Source organism: Marmota monax, unplaced genomic scaffold (assembly GCF_021218885.2).
Source record: "Marmota monax isolate L192 unplaced genomic scaffold, Marmota_monax_Labrador192_F-V1.1 WCK01_AAM20220418_F8-fsc00007, whole genome shotgun sequence".
Classification (NCBI taxonomy): Eukaryota; Metazoa; Chordata; class Mammalia; order Rodentia; family Sciuridae; genus Marmota; species Marmota monax.
In genome coordinates, this window is record NW_026692781.1 from 15,231,659 (window position 1) to 15,251,042 (window position 19,384).

General features: G+C 35.8%; 1 protein-coding gene across 1 annotated transcript in view; it reads left to right on the top strand.

Annotated features, from left to right (window-relative positions):
* Itga4 (integrin subunit alpha 4) overlaps positions 1–19,384 on the top strand; it is an 84,243-nt gene that overhangs the window by 36,932 nt on the left and 27,927 nt on the right. The window contains exons 11-15 of the mRNA XM_046447237.2: positions 358–452; positions 1,657–1,747; positions 2,294–2,339; positions 2,719–2,873; positions 6,826–6,980. Coding sequence (XP_046303193.1) covers positions 358–452; positions 1,657–1,747; positions 2,294–2,339; positions 2,719–2,873; positions 6,826–6,980 — 542 coding nt within the window. The remainder of the gene's footprint in view (positions 1–357; positions 453–1,656; positions 1,748–2,293; positions 2,340–2,718; positions 2,874–6,825; positions 6,981–19,384) is intronic.

Below are 19,384 nucleotides of genomic sequence, written 5' to 3' on the forward strand. Positions count from 1 at the left end.
CTTTAGGTGGGGAGCCAAGACATGGAAGCTGAGAAATGAGCAGAGCTTAGTACAGAAGTGCATTTTTGAATATTTGTTGGACTCCTGGGGTCTGACTATGGGGCAGACATCCTTAGCTTCTTTGTGAAGAGAGTCTCTCAGACCTGTCTCCTCTGCTTTCTTCCATGCAAAGACTATTCTGTGTAACCTTGTACATTATGATGATAATAGGTTTTTTTTTTTTTTTTTTTTTTTTTGAGAAGAGTGTTCTAAGAGAGAGCTTTCTTATGTCACGAATTGGGGATCATGAAGGTTAGTTTTCAAAGATAATTCTTTCTTTCAAGAATTTATTTTCCCACTGCTTCCATCCTTGAATAGATGTTGCTATTGGGGCTCCCCAAGAAGATGACTTGCGAGGTGCTATTTACATTTACAATGGCCGAGTAGACGGGATCTCAGCAAGCTTCTCACAGGTAAGATACTATTCTGTGTTCAAAAGAAGCATCGTGACAAAGGTGCTCTGAACATTTACAGTGTTTTCATAGACTTATTTTTTTTTTTTACTTTCTTTCAAATGCATTTTATTTCATTTTATGTCACCATTTTCTTATAGTAATGATAAAAGGTCTTATTGCAAGGGATTAATAACCCTTTAAAGCCATTTTTTCCCCATAAATAAGAGTTCTAGTTCACTTCCATTCTAGCTTGTCTTTAGTCTATTAAAGATTTATTTCTGCATTTCATCAAGTTTGTGTTGTTCAGGAAATACCACACTATTCTGAAATATGCCCATTTGGGTTTGATTAACTGTCTTTTCCTTGTGACTAACGCCTCATATTTCGTGAAAATTGTGCATGGGGATCAGACATGCATATGATACTGTGTTTCTTTCAGTGTAGAGTAGTAAGATGATAGCATTTTAATGAATGTTCATGGTTGAACTCTGATCTTACTTTTATATCTTGAAAAATCAGGGCACTTCAGTGCATAGAAAAGACTACAATCACAGGCAAAGAAGCAGTTTCTCCAAAGACATTTTATGGAAACATTAGCTAGTACTGTTATGTTTGCTTTGGCAAAAATAGGCATGTACATCTGTATTTTTAACCTGAATGACATGTTCTTGCCCAGGAGCAGATCCTGATTTTGCTTAGTAGGAAGAACAGCCTGATATTTCCAAATACTATCTGAATGTGAATTAGATATGGAATAGAAGGCAGATAACTCACTTGGTCTGTTCTTTTCAAATGCTAGGGAGCAATCTGGCTTCATAAGTAGCCTTTCATCTTATGGCTGAGTAGTAGGGTCCACTATGTGATTATAGATATTTTATTTTCCAAATACGTTGTTTAGCTATTTGTGTTGGTTAAAGAAGTAAATACAGAACCTGAAAAAAAAAATTGAGGAAAAGGAATAAAAATAGTTTTGGAAAAATCTGTGCCATATGATTTTCCCTTTGTTCACCAAGAACTTTAATTTTAAAGTCACAATATAGATGTTAACTGCTTTTTTCAAGGTAGAAAATTTTGCCTCTTTTACAAGCATTTAACTAGAATACATTTGTTAGTCAATGTGCCAGGAATCATCTGGTAAGACTTACGATTTAGCTAAATCATTGCTTCTCTGGAATAGTAGGTATTCAAAAACTATTTCCTATGCAACTTGCCTATTTTTCAGAGAATTGAAGGACTTCAAATCAGTAAATCATTAAGTATGTTTGGACAGTCTATATCAGGACAAATTGATGCAGATAATAATGGATACATGGGTGAGTATAAAATCATCATATTTTATAAACTGGAGTAAACTTTATTGTGGATACTGCTTTGTTGTGGAGAACTATTGTGGGAGATGTCAATTTACTGATTATTTTTTCTTATGTTTTTAAAACTTTCTTAAATTCAAGGTTGGGTCAGAAATAATCAAGTAATTTCTCAGCTTTATACTGTTAGTTCCTTAATATTACATGCCTGTTCTTGAAAAAATGAAGTACCCGTGACAATAAATCAAACATACAATAATGAAAAGAAATTTCTGGATGAATATTTGTAGCCTAAAAATCACATTTTTAGCATGAGTATCTTTATAAGTTTATATTATAAAGTTATATTAGCAAGGAATGAATGCTGTTTTAAGTGAATAGATTCAGACAAATGTACAATGAATCTCAAGGTCTTTTCCAATTAATTTACAGAAGTAAATAGTGTTTTGATAAAGTCCAAAGGTGATGTGCAGTTAAGTATTTATGGCTGAAAAGTAATTCTCTTTGAGTAATGACGATCATTAATCTGGGTGGCTGTTTGTTATCCTCCAGATGTGGCAGTTGGTGCTTTTCGGTCTGATTCTGCTGTGTTGCTAAGGTAAGGTGGATACATTTCATTGCTTAATGACAATTGGGCTTAATTGTAAATGATGGGAGACAGTTTTTAAAAACAGCAGTGATAGTGGCCTCACGATGCTCTTTTTGGTATCCTGAAATTTAATTATTGAACTTTAGTGTATGTTTCCCACCTTGCATAGACATAATTAAACAAATCATTGAAGTCAGTGTTTTTAGACATTTAAATGAAAATTTCTCTTGATCTGTGCACAGACATTGAGTTGAGTACATACACACATACTGGTAACAGAGCAGATTAATGATATTTCTTAGTCAATGAAAACTGACAATAAGTGCAATTATCTTCCTAAGGAAAAATAATTCTGCAACTAAAATTGCTTATTTTATTTCCTCCTTAGGACAAGACCTGTTGTGATTGTTGAAGCATCTTTAAGCCACCCTGAGTCAGTAAACAGAACGAGATTTGACTGTGTTGAAAATGGATTGCCCTCTGTGTGCATGGATCTAACACTTTGTTTCTCATATAAGGGCAAAGAAGTTTCAGGTTACATTGGTAAGTGTAGTCTGCACAAATAATGCCTGACAATATTCAGTTCACTGATTAATATTACAGTCATCTTTTGAGCCCTCACTCTTTGTCACTATGAAGATCTTCTTTAGAGTAGAAAAGAGCAGCAATTGTTGTGCACCTATCTTGCATGATTTTCAAGTTGTTCTAACCAAGGAGTAGGGCACATTGAAAAGCTGTAGTTGTTTAGAAGTTGTGGCACGGATCAGAGCAAGAGTGTTGCTAACTGTACTAGTTAAAAGTAAACCCCCTGAGCTTAATCTGTGAAATCTCTCTAAGATAGAGGGAGAATCATTATAGCTCCTCTGATTTACTGAGCTCCTTATGTTTTGGTACCAGAGATCAAACTCCCTCTCATGGGTGCTAGGCAAGTGCTATCGCTCCCTACTGAACTCTTTAAAACCTGGAGCTGGCTTAAGCTGGAAGGCCCAAGAGGGAGAAGTTTCCTTTTTAAATTTGTCCTGTTAAAGCAGTATGGAGATTTCTTGGAAAGCTGGGAATGGAGCCACCATTTGACCCAGCTATTCCCCTTCTTGGTCTATTCCCTAAAGACCTAAAAAGTGCATGCTACAGGGACACTGCTACATCGATGTTCATAGCAGCTCAATTCACAATAGCAAGACTGTGGAACCAACCCAGATGCCCTTCAATAGACGAATGGATTAAAAAAATGTGGCATTTATACACAATGGAGTATTACTCTGCATTAAAAAATGACAAAATCATAGAATTTGCAGGGAAATGGATGGCACTAGAGCAGATTATGCTAAGTGAAGCTAGCCAATCCCTAAAAAACAAATGCCAAATGTCTTCTTTGATATAAGGAGAGTAACTAAGAACAGAGTAGGGACAAAAGCATGAGAAGAAGATTAACATTAAACAGAGATGAGAGGTGGGAGGGAAAGGGAGAGAAAAGGGAAATTGCATGGAAATGGAAGGAGACCCTCAGGGTTATACAAAAGAACATACAAGAGGAAATGAGGGGAAAGGGAAAAATAATACAAGGGGGAGAAATGAAGGTCAGTAGAGGGGGTAGAGAGAGAAGAGGGGAGGGGAGGGGAGGGGGGATAGTAGAGGATAGGAAAGGTAGCAGAACACGACAGTCACTAGTATGGCAATATGTAAATCAATGGATGTGTAATTGATGTGATTCTGCAATCTGTATATGGGCTAAAAATGGGAGTTCATAACCCACTTGAAGCAAAGTGTGAAAGATGATATATCAAGAACTATGTAATGTTTTGAACAACCAACAATAAAAAAAAATAAATAAAATAAAATAAATTTGTCCTGTTGAAGAAGCTTATCTGGAGTCTAGATTCTGATTGTAATTGATAAATCTATAGATACAGAGATCTTAATGATTTACTAGTGCCATCAGCTTTTGAGAACCATGCACGTTTCCATATATATATATTTCATTTCCATAGCGAAAGTTGCCTCTTTCTATGTATATGTGTATATATAGAAGAGAGAGGCCACTTTTAGTTGTCAGCTCTGAAGAAAGTAGCGCTGATATTCTTCCAGAGCAAGGTTGTCTGTAAACGCCAAAGCAAGTACTGATGGATATCCTCTGTCATCTGTTCTTCACAATCATGCTGGAAGGATTTCATACAAATTGTTTAGAATAGCGGCATGAATTTATTAGAAGGGACAGCAAAAGGGAAAAATTACTCTCAAAGGAAAAAGGGTCCTCTCAGAGGGAAGAGGGTTGGTGGTTTCTCCTGTCCCACTGTTTTATTGGGACTCCCAGGGAAGTTTCCACAGTCTTGCCCAGAGGCACCTTTTGACTTTTGACTGACAGCAGGATTGCAGTAGACTTACTAATAGTCCCCACTGTGTGCGGGCCTACTTCAGGGAGGGGAGATTTTACTGTCATAATGACATGCTAAAGATGCAAGCCTGGGTCACCTGCCCCATGCTGACCAATTCTAATTGAAACTTGTTCTTACAGATTCTATGGTTGTGGGGGCTTTGCTCTTAATTATCTTGTCTCCCCAGTACTGGAATCTGGTCTCTGTGTAGGTACCAAAAGTACCCCCTGCAGAGTACCTTGTGTTCTTATCAGCAGGGAGGAGCCTTTCAGCTTGCATTTCTATGTAGAAAACAGGTGGTTTGCTTAGGAATGTAGCCTATCTTATTGACTTCAGTCAGGCTGGGCAGAGTGGCTTCAGGCAAGTTGCCTTCAAAAGAAAGCATGTGGGGGTTAGTACCATAGGCCCAGTTTACAGAGCCATCCTGCCAACCTCCTGTGCTGATTGCTTATGTCAGCCTGTCACCTATCAATATGATTCATCCAAAATTGTGGTTAATCCATATATATATGTGTGTGTGTATACACACACACACACACACACACACACACACACACACACACATATATATATATATATATATATATATATATATATATATATATATATATATAAAACTTTGTAAGTATCATATTTTTGTCAGCAGATGAATGTCCCTTATTATGTTTTATTTAAGGTAGTATTAGAATAACAGCTAGTGGAAACAACCCATGGTGGAAGATAAGTATTCCTGGGTTGTTCATCATTTGGATATTAACAATTCACAGAAGTTCTGGTCTCCAGGAGACTTATAGTGATTGTACTTATGGCCCTGCAGACCACTCTCATACAAATATCAGCAAGGGCTGCAAACATTTAGTGAGCCAAACTATCAATGTATAATAGAGATCTCCATCTGAATCAGCTTATAATAAGATGTACAGAATAAGCCTGGTATCTCTACTTCATCAGACTCATTTTAAATAGTGGTCTGGAAGATTCTGGCCAAGCTTCACTATCAAGGAGGTGTGCAAAACCTTCATCTGGTTATTGATCGAAGAACTGGCACCTTCAGAGCATGGCCCCAAGTGAACTACACATTAGCATAGACAAATGGATAGATTATCTGAAAGAAGCACATTGAATGGATAGGGTTGTTTCCCTTACACAAAATCAGTGTTCCTGTGCCACCAATTCCGGTGCACTAGGTAGTTTGAAAAAACGGTTGAAAACAAGTACACGAAACTCATAAATAATTATAGCACTGTTGCAGAAGCCTGCTTTATAGTTGTCATAAATGACTCCTTGGGGCAGATAATTCACATTGTAATCATCTTTAATAAAACCAGGACATTTTGCCTCTTACAGGAGTAGGTTTTAATTCTCCCCTTTTTCATTTTTTTCTGAACTCTGGGAGATGAATTTGTAGATGGCTATTTCAATTGCAGCTCTCTTGTTCTTTGAGTTATTGAACCTCAGTTATTGTAATTTTGAAGTCAATTGACTTGTACTTTATTATTTCTTAAGTAAAAGGATGGTTGAAAGATTTATTTGAAATGTGTAAGAGTACTATAGAGTTAATGTTTATGTTTCCTTGAAATAAGTAGGTGCAGTCTTTCTAGAAGAGTAAATTACTCCTAGTAAGTTACTTCTAGAAGAGTAAATAATTCCAGGAAATATATATTTTATAAATGCCACTTGTGAATTATTGTTCCTGTGTAATGAATGACACCTCAGCAGACTACTAGATTTAGCTTAGTTTGTGAAGAATTCACTTATAAGTTCAGGATATGTGAACAAAAGGGAATCCAGAAGTTTTACTCACTTTTACTATTAGTAACAATTTCGGTATTGTACTTTTGAAACTTTTATAAGTAGGAGGAATAAGAAAATAACTAAAGAAGCTGATATTGTTAATAATAGAAACCTAGAAAGAAGTTTACAAAATGTTTTTATGGAATTAATTTTTGAAATTTATATTTTTAGTTGTTCCTTCTTTCATATTTCATTTAGTTTTTAAAAAGCTATCTAATGAAGTGAATTTAAAGTGCTTCCAGTATTTTATATAACTTTTTCCTCAAAAATAAAATAAATGTATTTAGATAGTTCCTTAAATTGATTGCAGTTCTTGACGTGTTTTTCAGTTTTGTTTTATAACATGAGTTTGGATGTGAACAGAAAGGCAGAGACTCCATCCAGATTTTACTTCTCTGCTAATGGAACTTCTGACGTGATCACAGGAAGCATTCAAGTATCGAGCAAAAGAGCTAATTGCAGGACACATCAAGCATTTATGCGGGTAATTATTTTTTATTAATGAAAATGTAAACTTCAGAACTGTCCATAGAGATCTATTGCATTTGGTATCTTCTTATAAAATATAGTTAAAAGTTAATGCTCTCTCCTCCTGAGCTGTGGCCTATTGTTCCAGTTGAAGTATTAGTCCCAACCTGAATGGTTCAAAGTTCACTTTTTGCAGCATCTTTATGTCACATTTCTTACACCGCATTATTATTTCGAAATATATGCCTTTTTCTTTCCACAATTGCTATTTTTCCCATCTCTGTTTATTCACTTGTTCAGAAATGTACAGACCAAGTAGTTTTGCAGAGCCCCAGATCTATTTGGTGGCAGGTTTTTTAGGGGTGGGGGAGGTGGGGAAGTGGTTTGTTTTTCTTATGACTCCAGCAAAGCAGAATCCAACATGACTGCTTTTGGATGATGCGCCTGTTTCCACGCCAGCTTTGTCAGTGGTGTCAGTGGGAACTTGCACAGTTGTGGCACGGTAGGGATCATCTGTGGGCCAGGATGACAGCTCTCATGATGGTTTGGGGTATGTCCTGCCAAAGCACAGCCGATTTCATGTTTCTTTTATTAAAACACTCATTCCCAAACTGATCATCACACTCCTCACATTGGTCAAATTTTAGCATATGAAGCAGTGCCCAGTCTTTTTCATTAGGGAATGGTGTACTTCATCAGAAATCTATTGTCCTCCCCAAAGCCAAACTATTCCCCAGAGCTCTTTCTGGGATTTCAAATAGTAGCCTCAGCTTAGAACTTAATTTTCCCTTGGATACTTATTCCAAGCAAATGCAAACAAGCATCAAGACTCCAATACACTGTTCAGTACTAACAGCAATAATCCCTGTGCTGTTTCCTCATTTCCCTTAACGGTTTTTATTGTTTTACTAGAAAAGAGCTATTAGATGGTTCAGAGCCAGAAGTACAGAATGATATTAATGTAACCATCATTTATATGGTAGGAGAGGTTTTTTTTTCCTTTGGCATCCTTCATAGATGTGATTTTACTTAACATTAGTCAATTGTAGAGACAACTGCTGAGACTATTTTAAAGATGATTAAAGGTCCAACATTAAATGTTCACAAAAATGCACATCGTGCTAAGTTGTAAAAATGGCAGCCAGTTGACTCTGGTTTACTCGGCCCTCGGTTTCTTGGCATCATTCATATGAATAAGGAATAATCCATGTTGTACACATTTTTCATAATAAATTTATAATAGAAATTATAATTTACTTCAAGTTTTTCCATTTTGTGGCACATATACTTATAGTATTATGGGGGGTTCATAGGAGACTGAATCAGTCATTGGGGGCTATGTCGTGAATGTTAGTCAATGGTATTTAGTGCTGGTACTTATAATAAGCAAGGACTTTTTAAAAAAAAGTGTTTCTTCTAGTATCATTTTACCTTCCCACCTTACTTTATCTTTGGTTGAAATACTTTTAAAACTTCCTTATAGAAAGACAAAAAGTCTACTTCAACCCTTTCATCTGCAGCCAGCCAAAGGAGGATGTAGGAACCAGACTTAGTTGCCCCAGTCTTGAGTTCTGTAAGGAGCTCTAGCTGCTACCAGGAAGGTGTGCAACTGTTAAGAGTTATACTTTCCCATCTCCACCAGCATGGCAGAGGCATTAGGAAGCACTCCTGTGCTTCTGTATATGAAAGCACAGGATGGCTACCTGGATTCTTCTATGTTCTTAATAGTAATAGAAAAAGAAGTTGGATAGTGGTCAGTTTATCCGGGTGGTTCCTGTGTTCCATAAAACATGCCCAGTATCAGATGTTAATATGCATATGCATTTTAACTCAGCACCTCTTACAGTGAAATGAGGTGGCACTTGCTAATCATATACTCAGGGCTCCAACCCCCAACTCTCAGCGGAATCCCCTATTTACTGGTTGAGCATGCTTTACTTATGATTGCCCCTACTGTGCATACCAATTAAGCTCAACTTTTATATTCCCCCAATTCTATAGATATTTACTAAAAACTTACGTTGTGTCACAGTCTGAGACATTTACGTATTGCCAATGAATGAAACATAAAAAGATTGTTACCTCCAAGGGGTTTAGTCAGGTGAGATGGGACAATAACATGATAATAAAGGAAATGGAAGTGAAGAGAATGAAACAGAGGAAGAGGGCGTGATGGCATTTTCAGAGATGCTGCTTGGTAGAATAAGATGAGGCCTGAGAACTTATCATTGGGTTTAGCAATGTAGAGGCTCTGGGTGATTATGATAAAAGCATTTCAGAAGGGTAGCAGGGGGAAAGAAGGAAAGGAATGAGAAAAAATTACAAGTTATTCTTTCAAGAAGTTTTGCTCCAAAGGTGACCAAGGAAACCGGTTACATCTTGACCTTTCCAATAGTGGAAAAAAGCAAGTAGAGTGAAAAGCTGTTTTTTCCCCCTTTAAGAGATGAAAAATAACATGTTTGTTCCAATAGGCATGCTCCAATAGAATGAAAATAGTTGGAACAAAATTTTTGAGAACGTAAGAGGGGTGAGGTTAATTGCATAAAATGAGAGACCAGCTATCTACATAGACACATGCGTATTTCTATTTATGTGCCAGCAGATGCTGGGCAGATGTGGAGCTAAGGGCTGGAGGTTCTCATACTCTCATTGAAGTGAGAAGTAAAGGCATCATCTTGTGTAGGGGTGGGGTAATTGGTGTTTGGAGTGTGGGAAGAAGAAATACTCTGGGAGAATGGTATAGTTGTCCGATGGTGCTGAGCTCACAGTCACAGTGGCTAGTCAGTATGGCTGGGGTTTCTTTCCCATTACACAGGAGGTAGATGAAGAGTTTGAATTAGCCAGGGCTGTGGCTTTGCCAGGAGAGTGAAGCAAATGAGAGACAAATGAGTTGAGGGAGTGTGACAGAGAATGGTCATATCTGGGGTCATGACATTTCATCAGGGTAAAAAGGGAAGGAAGACATCAAGAGGCTGAGAAAATAGGAGAATAATTGATTTGGAGAGTCACTCACTGCCTCCCCCCCGCCCCCCAACTCCCAAGGGATCAGCTAATTGTTGGAATTGAGGGAAGTTAGTTGGAAAGATAAATAATACAATACATAAAAAACCTTGGAGACTTGAAAGTGATAAAAAGATTGATTTAAAAAAATGTTTTGTTCATAATTCTTTGATCATTTCATGCAAATGGAAGTCTTTCAACTCACTTATATATTTTTTAAAACCCATTGTATTATTTGATGATGAAGAATTTGGCTGTAGATCTTATTATAAAACTTGAGCTTTTGTTAAATATTTCTTTTAATCACATATTCTCTAGTTTCATGTTAGAATTTCTTGGAAAACAAGTGACAGTTTGAACAATCTAGTAAGTATTTACATCACTAACATGTACATCTTCTGACATGTTATTTTTCAAGGCCTATGTGCTCATTTATCTAGTTGGCAGGCACATTTATTTTCCCATCTACTTTTAATTATAACAGTATCAAATAGGATTATTTTACATGGTCAAAATTTGTTCTTCATAAAGTAGAAGAGAAAGAAGAAATTGTTTTTTTATTGAAAAAGTTTTGCTTAAAAAATACTCCATTGTGGAAGTTTTACATAGCATAATTTCATTCACCTTTATGACTATTTGCCAGTAAATGGATGGAACTGTAGAACATCATGGTAAGTGAATTAAGTAAGACTGAAAATTGAAGGCCATCTATGTGTTTTCTCACATGGAAGGCAGCAAGAGTTAACGTAAAAAAGGAATTTCCATGAAAATGGAAGGAAGACCTAAAGAGTAGAGGATAGAGATTGGGGTGAGGAGAAGGAGGGCAATGGAATTGACCAAATTTCATTATGTGCATGTCTGAATATATCACAATAAATCCCACTACTTTCTATAATTATGCTGCACAAAAAAATTAAAAATTCATCATAGTTTAGTTGCTTACAATTATATTGAGCTTTGAATTTTTAAAAAATTTTATTTGTTCTTTTTAGTTACACATGAAAGTAGTATATTTTTAAATGTATTTATATAAACATGGAGTACATCTTATTCTAATTAGGATCTCAGTCTTGAGACTGAGACTTGTGGATGTACACAATGTTGAGATTCACTCTGGTGTATTCATATATGTACATAGGAAAGTTATGTCAGATTCATCCCACTGCCTTTTCTATTCCCATCTCTCCTCCTTTTCCTTCATTCCCCTTTGTCTAACCCAATGAAGTTCTATTCTTCCCTTACCATCCCTCTTGTTGTGTGTTAGCATCTAACTATCAGAACATTCAGCCTTTGTTTTTTGAAGATTGGTTTATTTCACTTTGCATGATAATCTCCAGCTCCATCCATTTATCAGCAAATGCCATAAAAATTCCATTCTTCTTTATGGCCGAGTAATATTTCACTGTATATATAAACCACATTTTCTTTATCCATTCATCTGTACCTAGGTTGGTTCCATAGCTTAGCTGTTATGAATTGAGCTTTCATAAAAATTGATATGGCCACATTACATTACTGTTGTATGCCAAGTTTTAAGAAGAGCTTCCCTGTCTTGTTCCAATTTTTAGATGAAATGCTTTCAACTTTTTTTCCATTTAGAATGATGATGGCCTTGGGTTTAGCATTTATAGCTTTTAAAATGTTGAGGTATGTTCCTAACTCTGTAGCCTAGTTTTTCTAGTGTTTTGGACATGAATGGATGCTGTATTTTTTCAAATGCTTTTTCTACATCTGTTGAAATAAATCATGTGATTCTTGCCTTGAAGTCTACTAATGTAATGAGTTACATTTATCAATTTCCATATGTTGAACTAAACTTGCATCCTTGGGATGAATCCCACTTGATCATGGTGCTTATTATTATTATTATTGTTATTATTTGTTCTAATAAGTTGTACATGACAGCAGAATGCATTTTGACTCACTGTACACAAATGGAGCACAACTTTCATTTTTCTAGTTGTACACTAGATGCAGAGTCACACCATTTTTGCAGTCATACATGTACATAGGGTAATAATGTCCATCTCATTCTACCATCTTTCCTACTCCATACCCCCTCCTCTCCCCTCACTCCCGTCTTCCCAATCCAAAATTCTTCTATTCTTCCTTTGCCCCCCTGCCACCATTATGGATCAGCATCCACTTATCAGAGGAAAACATTTGGCCTTCGGTTTTTTGGGATTGGCTTATTTTGCTTAGCATGATATTCTCCAGCTCCATCCATTTACCTGCAAATGCCATAATTTCATTCTTTATCAAGATTGAGTATATTCCATTATATATATGTGCCACAGTTTCTTTATCCATTCATCTATTGAAGGGCAGATAGGTTGGTCCCATAGTTTAGCTATTGTGAATTGAGCTGCCATAGCATTGATGTGGCTGCATATGCTGATTTTAAGCCCTTTGGGTATAGACGGAGGAGAGGGATATCTGGGTCAAATGGTGGTCCCATTCCAAGTTTTCTAAGAAATTTTCATACTGCTTTCCACAATGATTGCACCAATTTTCAGCCCCACCAGCAATGTATGAGTGTGCCTTTTCCCTCACATCCTCGCTGACATTTACTGTTACTTGTATTCTTGATCATTGCCATTCTGACTGGAGTGAAATGAAATTTTAGCATAGTTTTGATTTGCATTTATCTAATTGCTGGAGATGTTGAGCATTTTTTTCATATATTTGTTGATTGATTATATTTCTTATTCTGTGAAGTGTTTGCTCAATTCCTTAGCCCATTTATTGATGTTTGGGTTTTTTTTTTTGGGGGGGGGGCGGGATTAAGTTTTTTGAGATCTTTATATGTCCTCAAGATTAGTGCTCTATCTGATGTGCATGTGGTAAAGATTTTCTCCCATTCTGTAGGCCCTGTCTTCATTTTATTGTTTCCTTTGCTGAGAAGTGGCTTTTTAGTTTGAATCCATCCCATTTTCTGATTCTTAATTTTTTTTTTCTTTTTTTTTATTGGTTGTTCAAAACATTACATAGCTCTTGACATATCATATTTCATACTTTAGATTCAAGTGGGTTATGAACTCCCATTTTTTACTCCGTATACGGATGAGTAACCGATGTGATTCTGATTCTTGATTTTATTTCTTGCACTTTAGGAGTCTTGTTAAGGATGTCAGGTCCTAAGCCAACATGATGAAGATTTTAGGCATAGGGTCTCTGGTTTAATTCCTAGGTCCTTGATCCATTTTGAATTGAGTTTTGTGCAGGGTGAGAAATAGAGATTTAATTTTATTTTGCTGCATATGGATTTCCAGTTTTCCCAGCACTATGTGTTGAAGAGGCCATCTTTCCTCCAATGTATGTTTTTGGCTCCTTTGTCTAGTATGAGATAAATGTATTTATGTGGGTTTGTCTCTGTGTCTTCTACTTGGTACCATTGGTCTATATGTCTATTTTGGTGTGCACTATCTTTTTTAGTATGTTCTTGTATGCAATTTGCCAGTATTTTGTGGAGAATTTTTGCATCTATGTTCATCAGGGATATTGGTCTGAAATTTTCTTTCCTTGATATGTGTTTGTCTGGTTTTAGTATCAGGGTAATACTAGCTTCATAGAATGAGTTTGGAAGGGTTCCCTACTTTATTTATTTTATGGAATAATTTAAGAAGGATTGGTGTTAGTTCTTCTTTGAAGCTCCTGTAGAACTTAGCTGGAAAAACCATCTGGTCCTGGAATTTTCTTTGTTTGTAGGGTTCTGATGGCATCTTTGAGGTCACATGTCTCTAGGAATTTGTTGATATCTTCAAGATTTTCTATTTTCTATTAGAGTATAAAATTTCAAAATAGTTTCTTATTATCATCTGTATTTCATTAGTGTCCATTGTGATATTTCCTTTTTCATCACTAATTTTAGTAATTTGAGATTTCTCTCTTTCTCTTCATTAGCTTGACTAAAGGTATATCAATTTTGTTTAATTTTCAAAGAACCAACTTTTTGTCAATTTTTTGTTTCTTTCAATTTCATTTATTTTACTTCTGATTTTAATTATTTTCTGTCTTCTACTGCTTTGGGTATTGATTTGTTCTTCTTTTTCTAGGCCTTTGAGATGTAATGGTTTAGGTGGTTTATTTGGTGACTTCCTGTTCTTTTAATGAAAGAGCTCAATGCACTGAACGTTACTCTTAGCCCTACCTTCATAGTGTCCCAGAGATTTTGGTATGTTATATTGCTGTTTACATTTACCTCTAAGTAATTTTTATTTTCATCCCTGATTTCTTCTGCTATCATTGGTCATTCAATAGCATCCTGTTTAGTCTCCAAGTGTTAGTGTGGTTTCTATTTTTTATTTTATCTGTGGCCTAATATATGGTCTATTTTTGAGAAGGGTCTATGGGCTGCTAAGAAGAAAGTGTATTCAATCATTGATGAAATATTCTATATATGTCTGTTAGTCTAAATTGTTAATTATATTTTTAGTTCTATAGCTTCTTTATTTAGTTTTTGTTTGGAGGATCTATTCAGTGGTGAGAGAGGTGTGTTAAAGTCGCCCAGTATTATTGTGTTGTGTTCTGTTTTATTTTTGAAATTGGGAAGGGTTTGTTTGATGTATGTAGATGGTTCATTATTTGGGGCATAAATCCTTATAATTGTTATGTTTTGTGAATGTATGGTTCCCTTAAGCAGTATGAAATGTCCTTCTTTATCTCTTCTGACTAACTTTGGCTTGAAGTCTACTTTATCTACTATTATGATGGAAATCTCTGCTTGTTTATGTGGCCCATGTGAGTGATATGTTTTTTCCTATCCTTTTACCTTCAGTCTGTGGATGTCTTTGCCTATGAGATGGATCTCTTGGAGACAGCATATTTTTGTTTCTTGTTTTTTAATCCAATCTGCCAGTCTATGTCTTTTGATTAATGAGTTTAAGCCATTTATATTCAATGTAACTATTTTTTAAAAAAATATTTTTATTAGTCGTTGATAAATTTTTAAATTTTATTTATTTATCGGTATGTGGTGCTGAGAATCGAACTCAGTGCCTCACACATGCTAGGCAAGTGCTCTACCACTGAGCCACAATCCCAGACCTCAATGTAACTATTGATAAATGATTTTTATTCCATGTCATTTTTATTTATTTCTGGTTTTTAATTAGAATTAATTTCTCCTTTGATTGACTATTCTTCTAGTGTAATTCCTTCCTTGCTGGTTTTCTCTTTTATTTTTCATTTCTTCTTCATGAAATATCTTATTGAGTATGTTTTATAGTGTAGGCTTTCTAGCTGGGAATTCTTTTGACTTTTGTTTATCATGGAAAGTTTTTATTGTCAATTCTGAAGCTTAATTTTGCTGGATACAGTATTGTTAGCTGGCATCCATTTTCTTTCAGAATTTGGTATATATTATTTCACCACCACCTAGCGTTGAAGGTCTGGGTTGAGAAATCAGCTGAGATCGGTATTGTTTTTCTTCTACTTGTGACCTGTTATTTTTCTCTGTCATCCTTACAATTCTATCTCCATTCTGTATGTTAGGCATTTTTATAATAATGTGCCTTCGTGTTGTCTGTCGTAATTTTGTATATTTGGGGTCCTATAAGCCTCCTCCATTTGATTTTTCATTTCATTCTTTACATTTTGGAAATTTTCTCATATTATCTCATTGAATAGATTGTTCATTCCTTTGGTTTGTATCACCAAGTCTTCATGTATCCTGATACATCTTAAATTTGGTCTTTTCATGTTATCCTATATTTCTTGGAAGTTCTGTTCATGGTCTCTTAACATTGTTTCTCCATGGTCAGCTTATTTTAAAAATTATATATTTTGTCTTCATTCCTGAAAGTGTCTTCCAAGTGATTTAGTCTGTTGGTGATGCTTTTCACTGAATTTTTAATTTAGTTTATTGATTCCTTCATCTCAAGGATTTTTTTTAAGAATCTTTATCTCTTTATTGAAGTGATCTTTTACTTCCTGTATTTTATCGCTAATTGCACTCCTTACATCATCTTTTACCTTGCTAATCAGTTTAACTATGTATATTCTAAACTCCTTTTCTGACATTTCTTCCACGGTGGTATGGATAGATTCTGTCATTGGAGTATTTTGGTTTGTTTGGGGTGATTTGTTCTGTTGCTTTTTCCTGTTATTTGTGTGTCTGCCCATTTGACTGTATGGATCTGTGGCAGTAGAGTTTCTAACCTATGGACTTATAGTGTCCCTGAAGTTTTCCAGTATACCTCACCAATTAGGAGGAAAGAAATAATTACAACAACTAATGAAAATAATATACAGCATTATACCAAATGGTTCCTGCAATGATGTCTACATTGTTAACTGTCATAATAAACAGAAATTATATAATCAGTTATTACTTACAGTAAAAACAGGAAGCTTGCAAAAGGGTTTACAGTTTTGAATGGTGGACAGAGAGAATGGAGAAGTGATTTAGGATGTGATATTTACGAGGGAAGAGGAGAGAAGATATAAGTAATAGAGGAAGGGTGAAATAGAGAACAATAGATATTAGCTCTCAGCAGAAGAAAAGAGAAAGAGAATCAAGGGAAACAGGTGAGAAAAAAATATGTAAAGTAAAAATTTTAAAATAATCCCAAACAAAAGTTTAATATACCAATTAAACATCCTAGTCCTCAAAAAAAATGCTCCATGAAAAATAACTGGTTTCAAAAATACTAGAAATGAGAAAAAAATATGAATATGTATAAGTCTGTATAATCCATTAAGGTCCCAATGAAACAGAGAAAAGAAAAACAAAAACAAAAAAATCTTGGTGAAAGTTAAAGGAATTCTTTCCCTTGGAGTTCAAATGATTCTCAGCTTCTCTTCTCAGCAGTGTTAAGTGGGGTCATCTTCAGCATGATGCTCCACCCTCTGGATTGCTGGAGTAAGAGAGGTAAACTTGTAGGCAGAATTCCTGGAGGTGGGTTTATGGCTTAGGTGGGTTCCAGGCTCTTTGCTGAATGCCATTTGGTCTGGAGACTTTAAATCAATGGTTGCTGGTCCACACTTGAAAACTGTACCCCAATGATCTCCCCTGTGTTCTACTCATGTGGTGGAGGATCCAATACTTAGTCCACTAGGTAACCTGCAGATCACACATTTTCCCAGTCTCGGGTTCAGTCTCCAAATTCAATCTCTCCTGTCCCTCCTTTTTTGAATTCCTGGCCAGGTTCATCTCTCCTAGCAGTTCTGCAAGCAGCTGGATTGGAGGGAGTTGGGTAGAGCTGAGAAGGTTTCTATGACTAGTATTCCCCTGCATAAACCACTCTGCATGTTTTTTTTTTTTTTTTTTTTTGTCTTGTCACTTAGGCTTACTCTATCTTGTGCAGTGTGGGTTTGCGAGGCCTGGATTTCAGGCCAAACTTGGGTTTGCCAGTTATCAGCTCCCCAGGTGCTGGCCCCTGTGCTGCAGCTGCAGAATGGTTCCTTCCTGTGTCCTCTGCTCACAGCTGGGAGAGATTTGGCTTCTTTTCCACACAAGGATGTTGTGCAGCCTGCCTTTTAGTTTAGTTGGACAGTGTATTTGATCTCTAAACTCTCCATACCCAGACATTCCTCAGGCCTCCTAAAAATGCAGGTTCTTTTAATTCCCTTATCCCTCCGCTTTGCTCATGGACTAACTGCTCTGGCTAATACCTTCTGCCATGGCATCAGCTGTTGGCCCTGGGGCTTTCTTCCTTATTTTATTATATTGAACCTCCTGAGTCCCCAATCTGCTTTGAATGTCCAGTTTTAAATTCCAGTAAAGTCCCCCCACCACACACACACACTTTTTTTTTGTTCACCCACCTTACTGAGAAACTGCCTATCTGCTTTCTTGGTTTCATCCTATAGAGCAGACAGGAAAGTGACCTTCTCAATTCCACATCTTGAAATCTCTATCTTAGTATTTTATCTATGGAAATCCTTTTCAATTAGATGCCACACTCTCCTCTATGAGAAACTATTTCCGTGTTCATATAAGTGTATGAAAATGAATCTGCCTTTGCTGTATTCAAATTTACTTTATTAGATCTATCAGATTTATTAAGACAAGATAATTTTGAAGCTATTTTGATTTAAGGAAACCCAAGAAACAATTTGCAACAGTGTTTAGAAATTTTAGAACAGCCATGGTAGGAGATTTCTCTTAATATTTTGGTAGATGATATATCTTGGTTGATCTTGGTGGAATCTCTGCATTAAAATAGTCACTGATATTTGCAGAAGAGAAAGATGCTAGCTTGAAGTACCAAACAACAGACTGCTTGTCTGCAACATTTCCATTAAAGCTAGAAATATTTAACTGAGTTTCTGGTTCAGGATTACCTCTCCCCATCAGTATTCCAAGATCCAGTGAGTTCAGTGGCCTTAGCATGTTAAAACCATGAAATTAAAATCATGAAATCACATGCCTACCTGTGTAGTAGATTGGTTTATTCTTTTCTTCTCTTTCATTTCTTAATTTTCTAAACTTGGAGTTTCTGAAATGCAAATACTTTATTTTTTATATAAGTCTTTAGACAACTTCTAAAACTCATCTTGTCCATAATTTCAAGGAAATGAATGTATATTTAATTAGTAAATGGTATTTTATTTATATTATTACTTGGCCTATTTGCTTGTATTATTGAGCAATATATGCACATAGTTTAATGAAGTACTGTTTGCTGCAAAGCAGTTATTTTTTAATCATAGCACACGATGAATTGATTTATATATGAACATATTCTGCTGAAAATCTAAGTGCAAATAAGCTAAGTAACTACTGATATTATGCTTTTCAAGGAGAGAATTGATTATTCTGGCACATCTGAATATTTTGTTGAATGTTAAGTCTTTGAAGCAGGATTATGTCTTTCACATTTTTGTGTTCTTGTATTCTTGGAGCTAGCACAATTTATTACCAAGGGCAGAAACTTGATAAATAGTTAACAAATTGTGGACTCTGTGTTCTTAGTGCTATTTAAAGAATTCTACAAGGAAAAATCTGAGAGTATTCTATTGGTACAATGTCGGGGCAACTGTCTTCAGAGGGATCTTTTCTCAGGAAGTTGTAGTGCCTAAAGCCCAGTAGCTCTTTAGCATCTGAACCACTTACCAGATAAAATGGTTAGAATTGCATGTGATGGTTCTGGCTTAGATTCCAACCTATGCCTTCGTCTCCCCTTCTCCCTGCTCAGCACCACACTGGCACTAAAGGGGCATTTCATGAATACAAATATAGCCATCTTTTAAAATTAAAAACCATCTATATTTATTAGGTGGCCTTCCTTATTCTGTGCTTGTGCATGCACGTTAGAATATTTATTTCTCACACATCTGGGTTTATGGATTATAGACTGAGATGTGGGTTCTGACTTGTAGTTTTGTAGCTTCAGAACTTTTCTTGCACACAGTAGACCAGTGAATAGATACCTTAAAATATTGGTGCCATGACATCATTTTCCATTTAAAATTTTA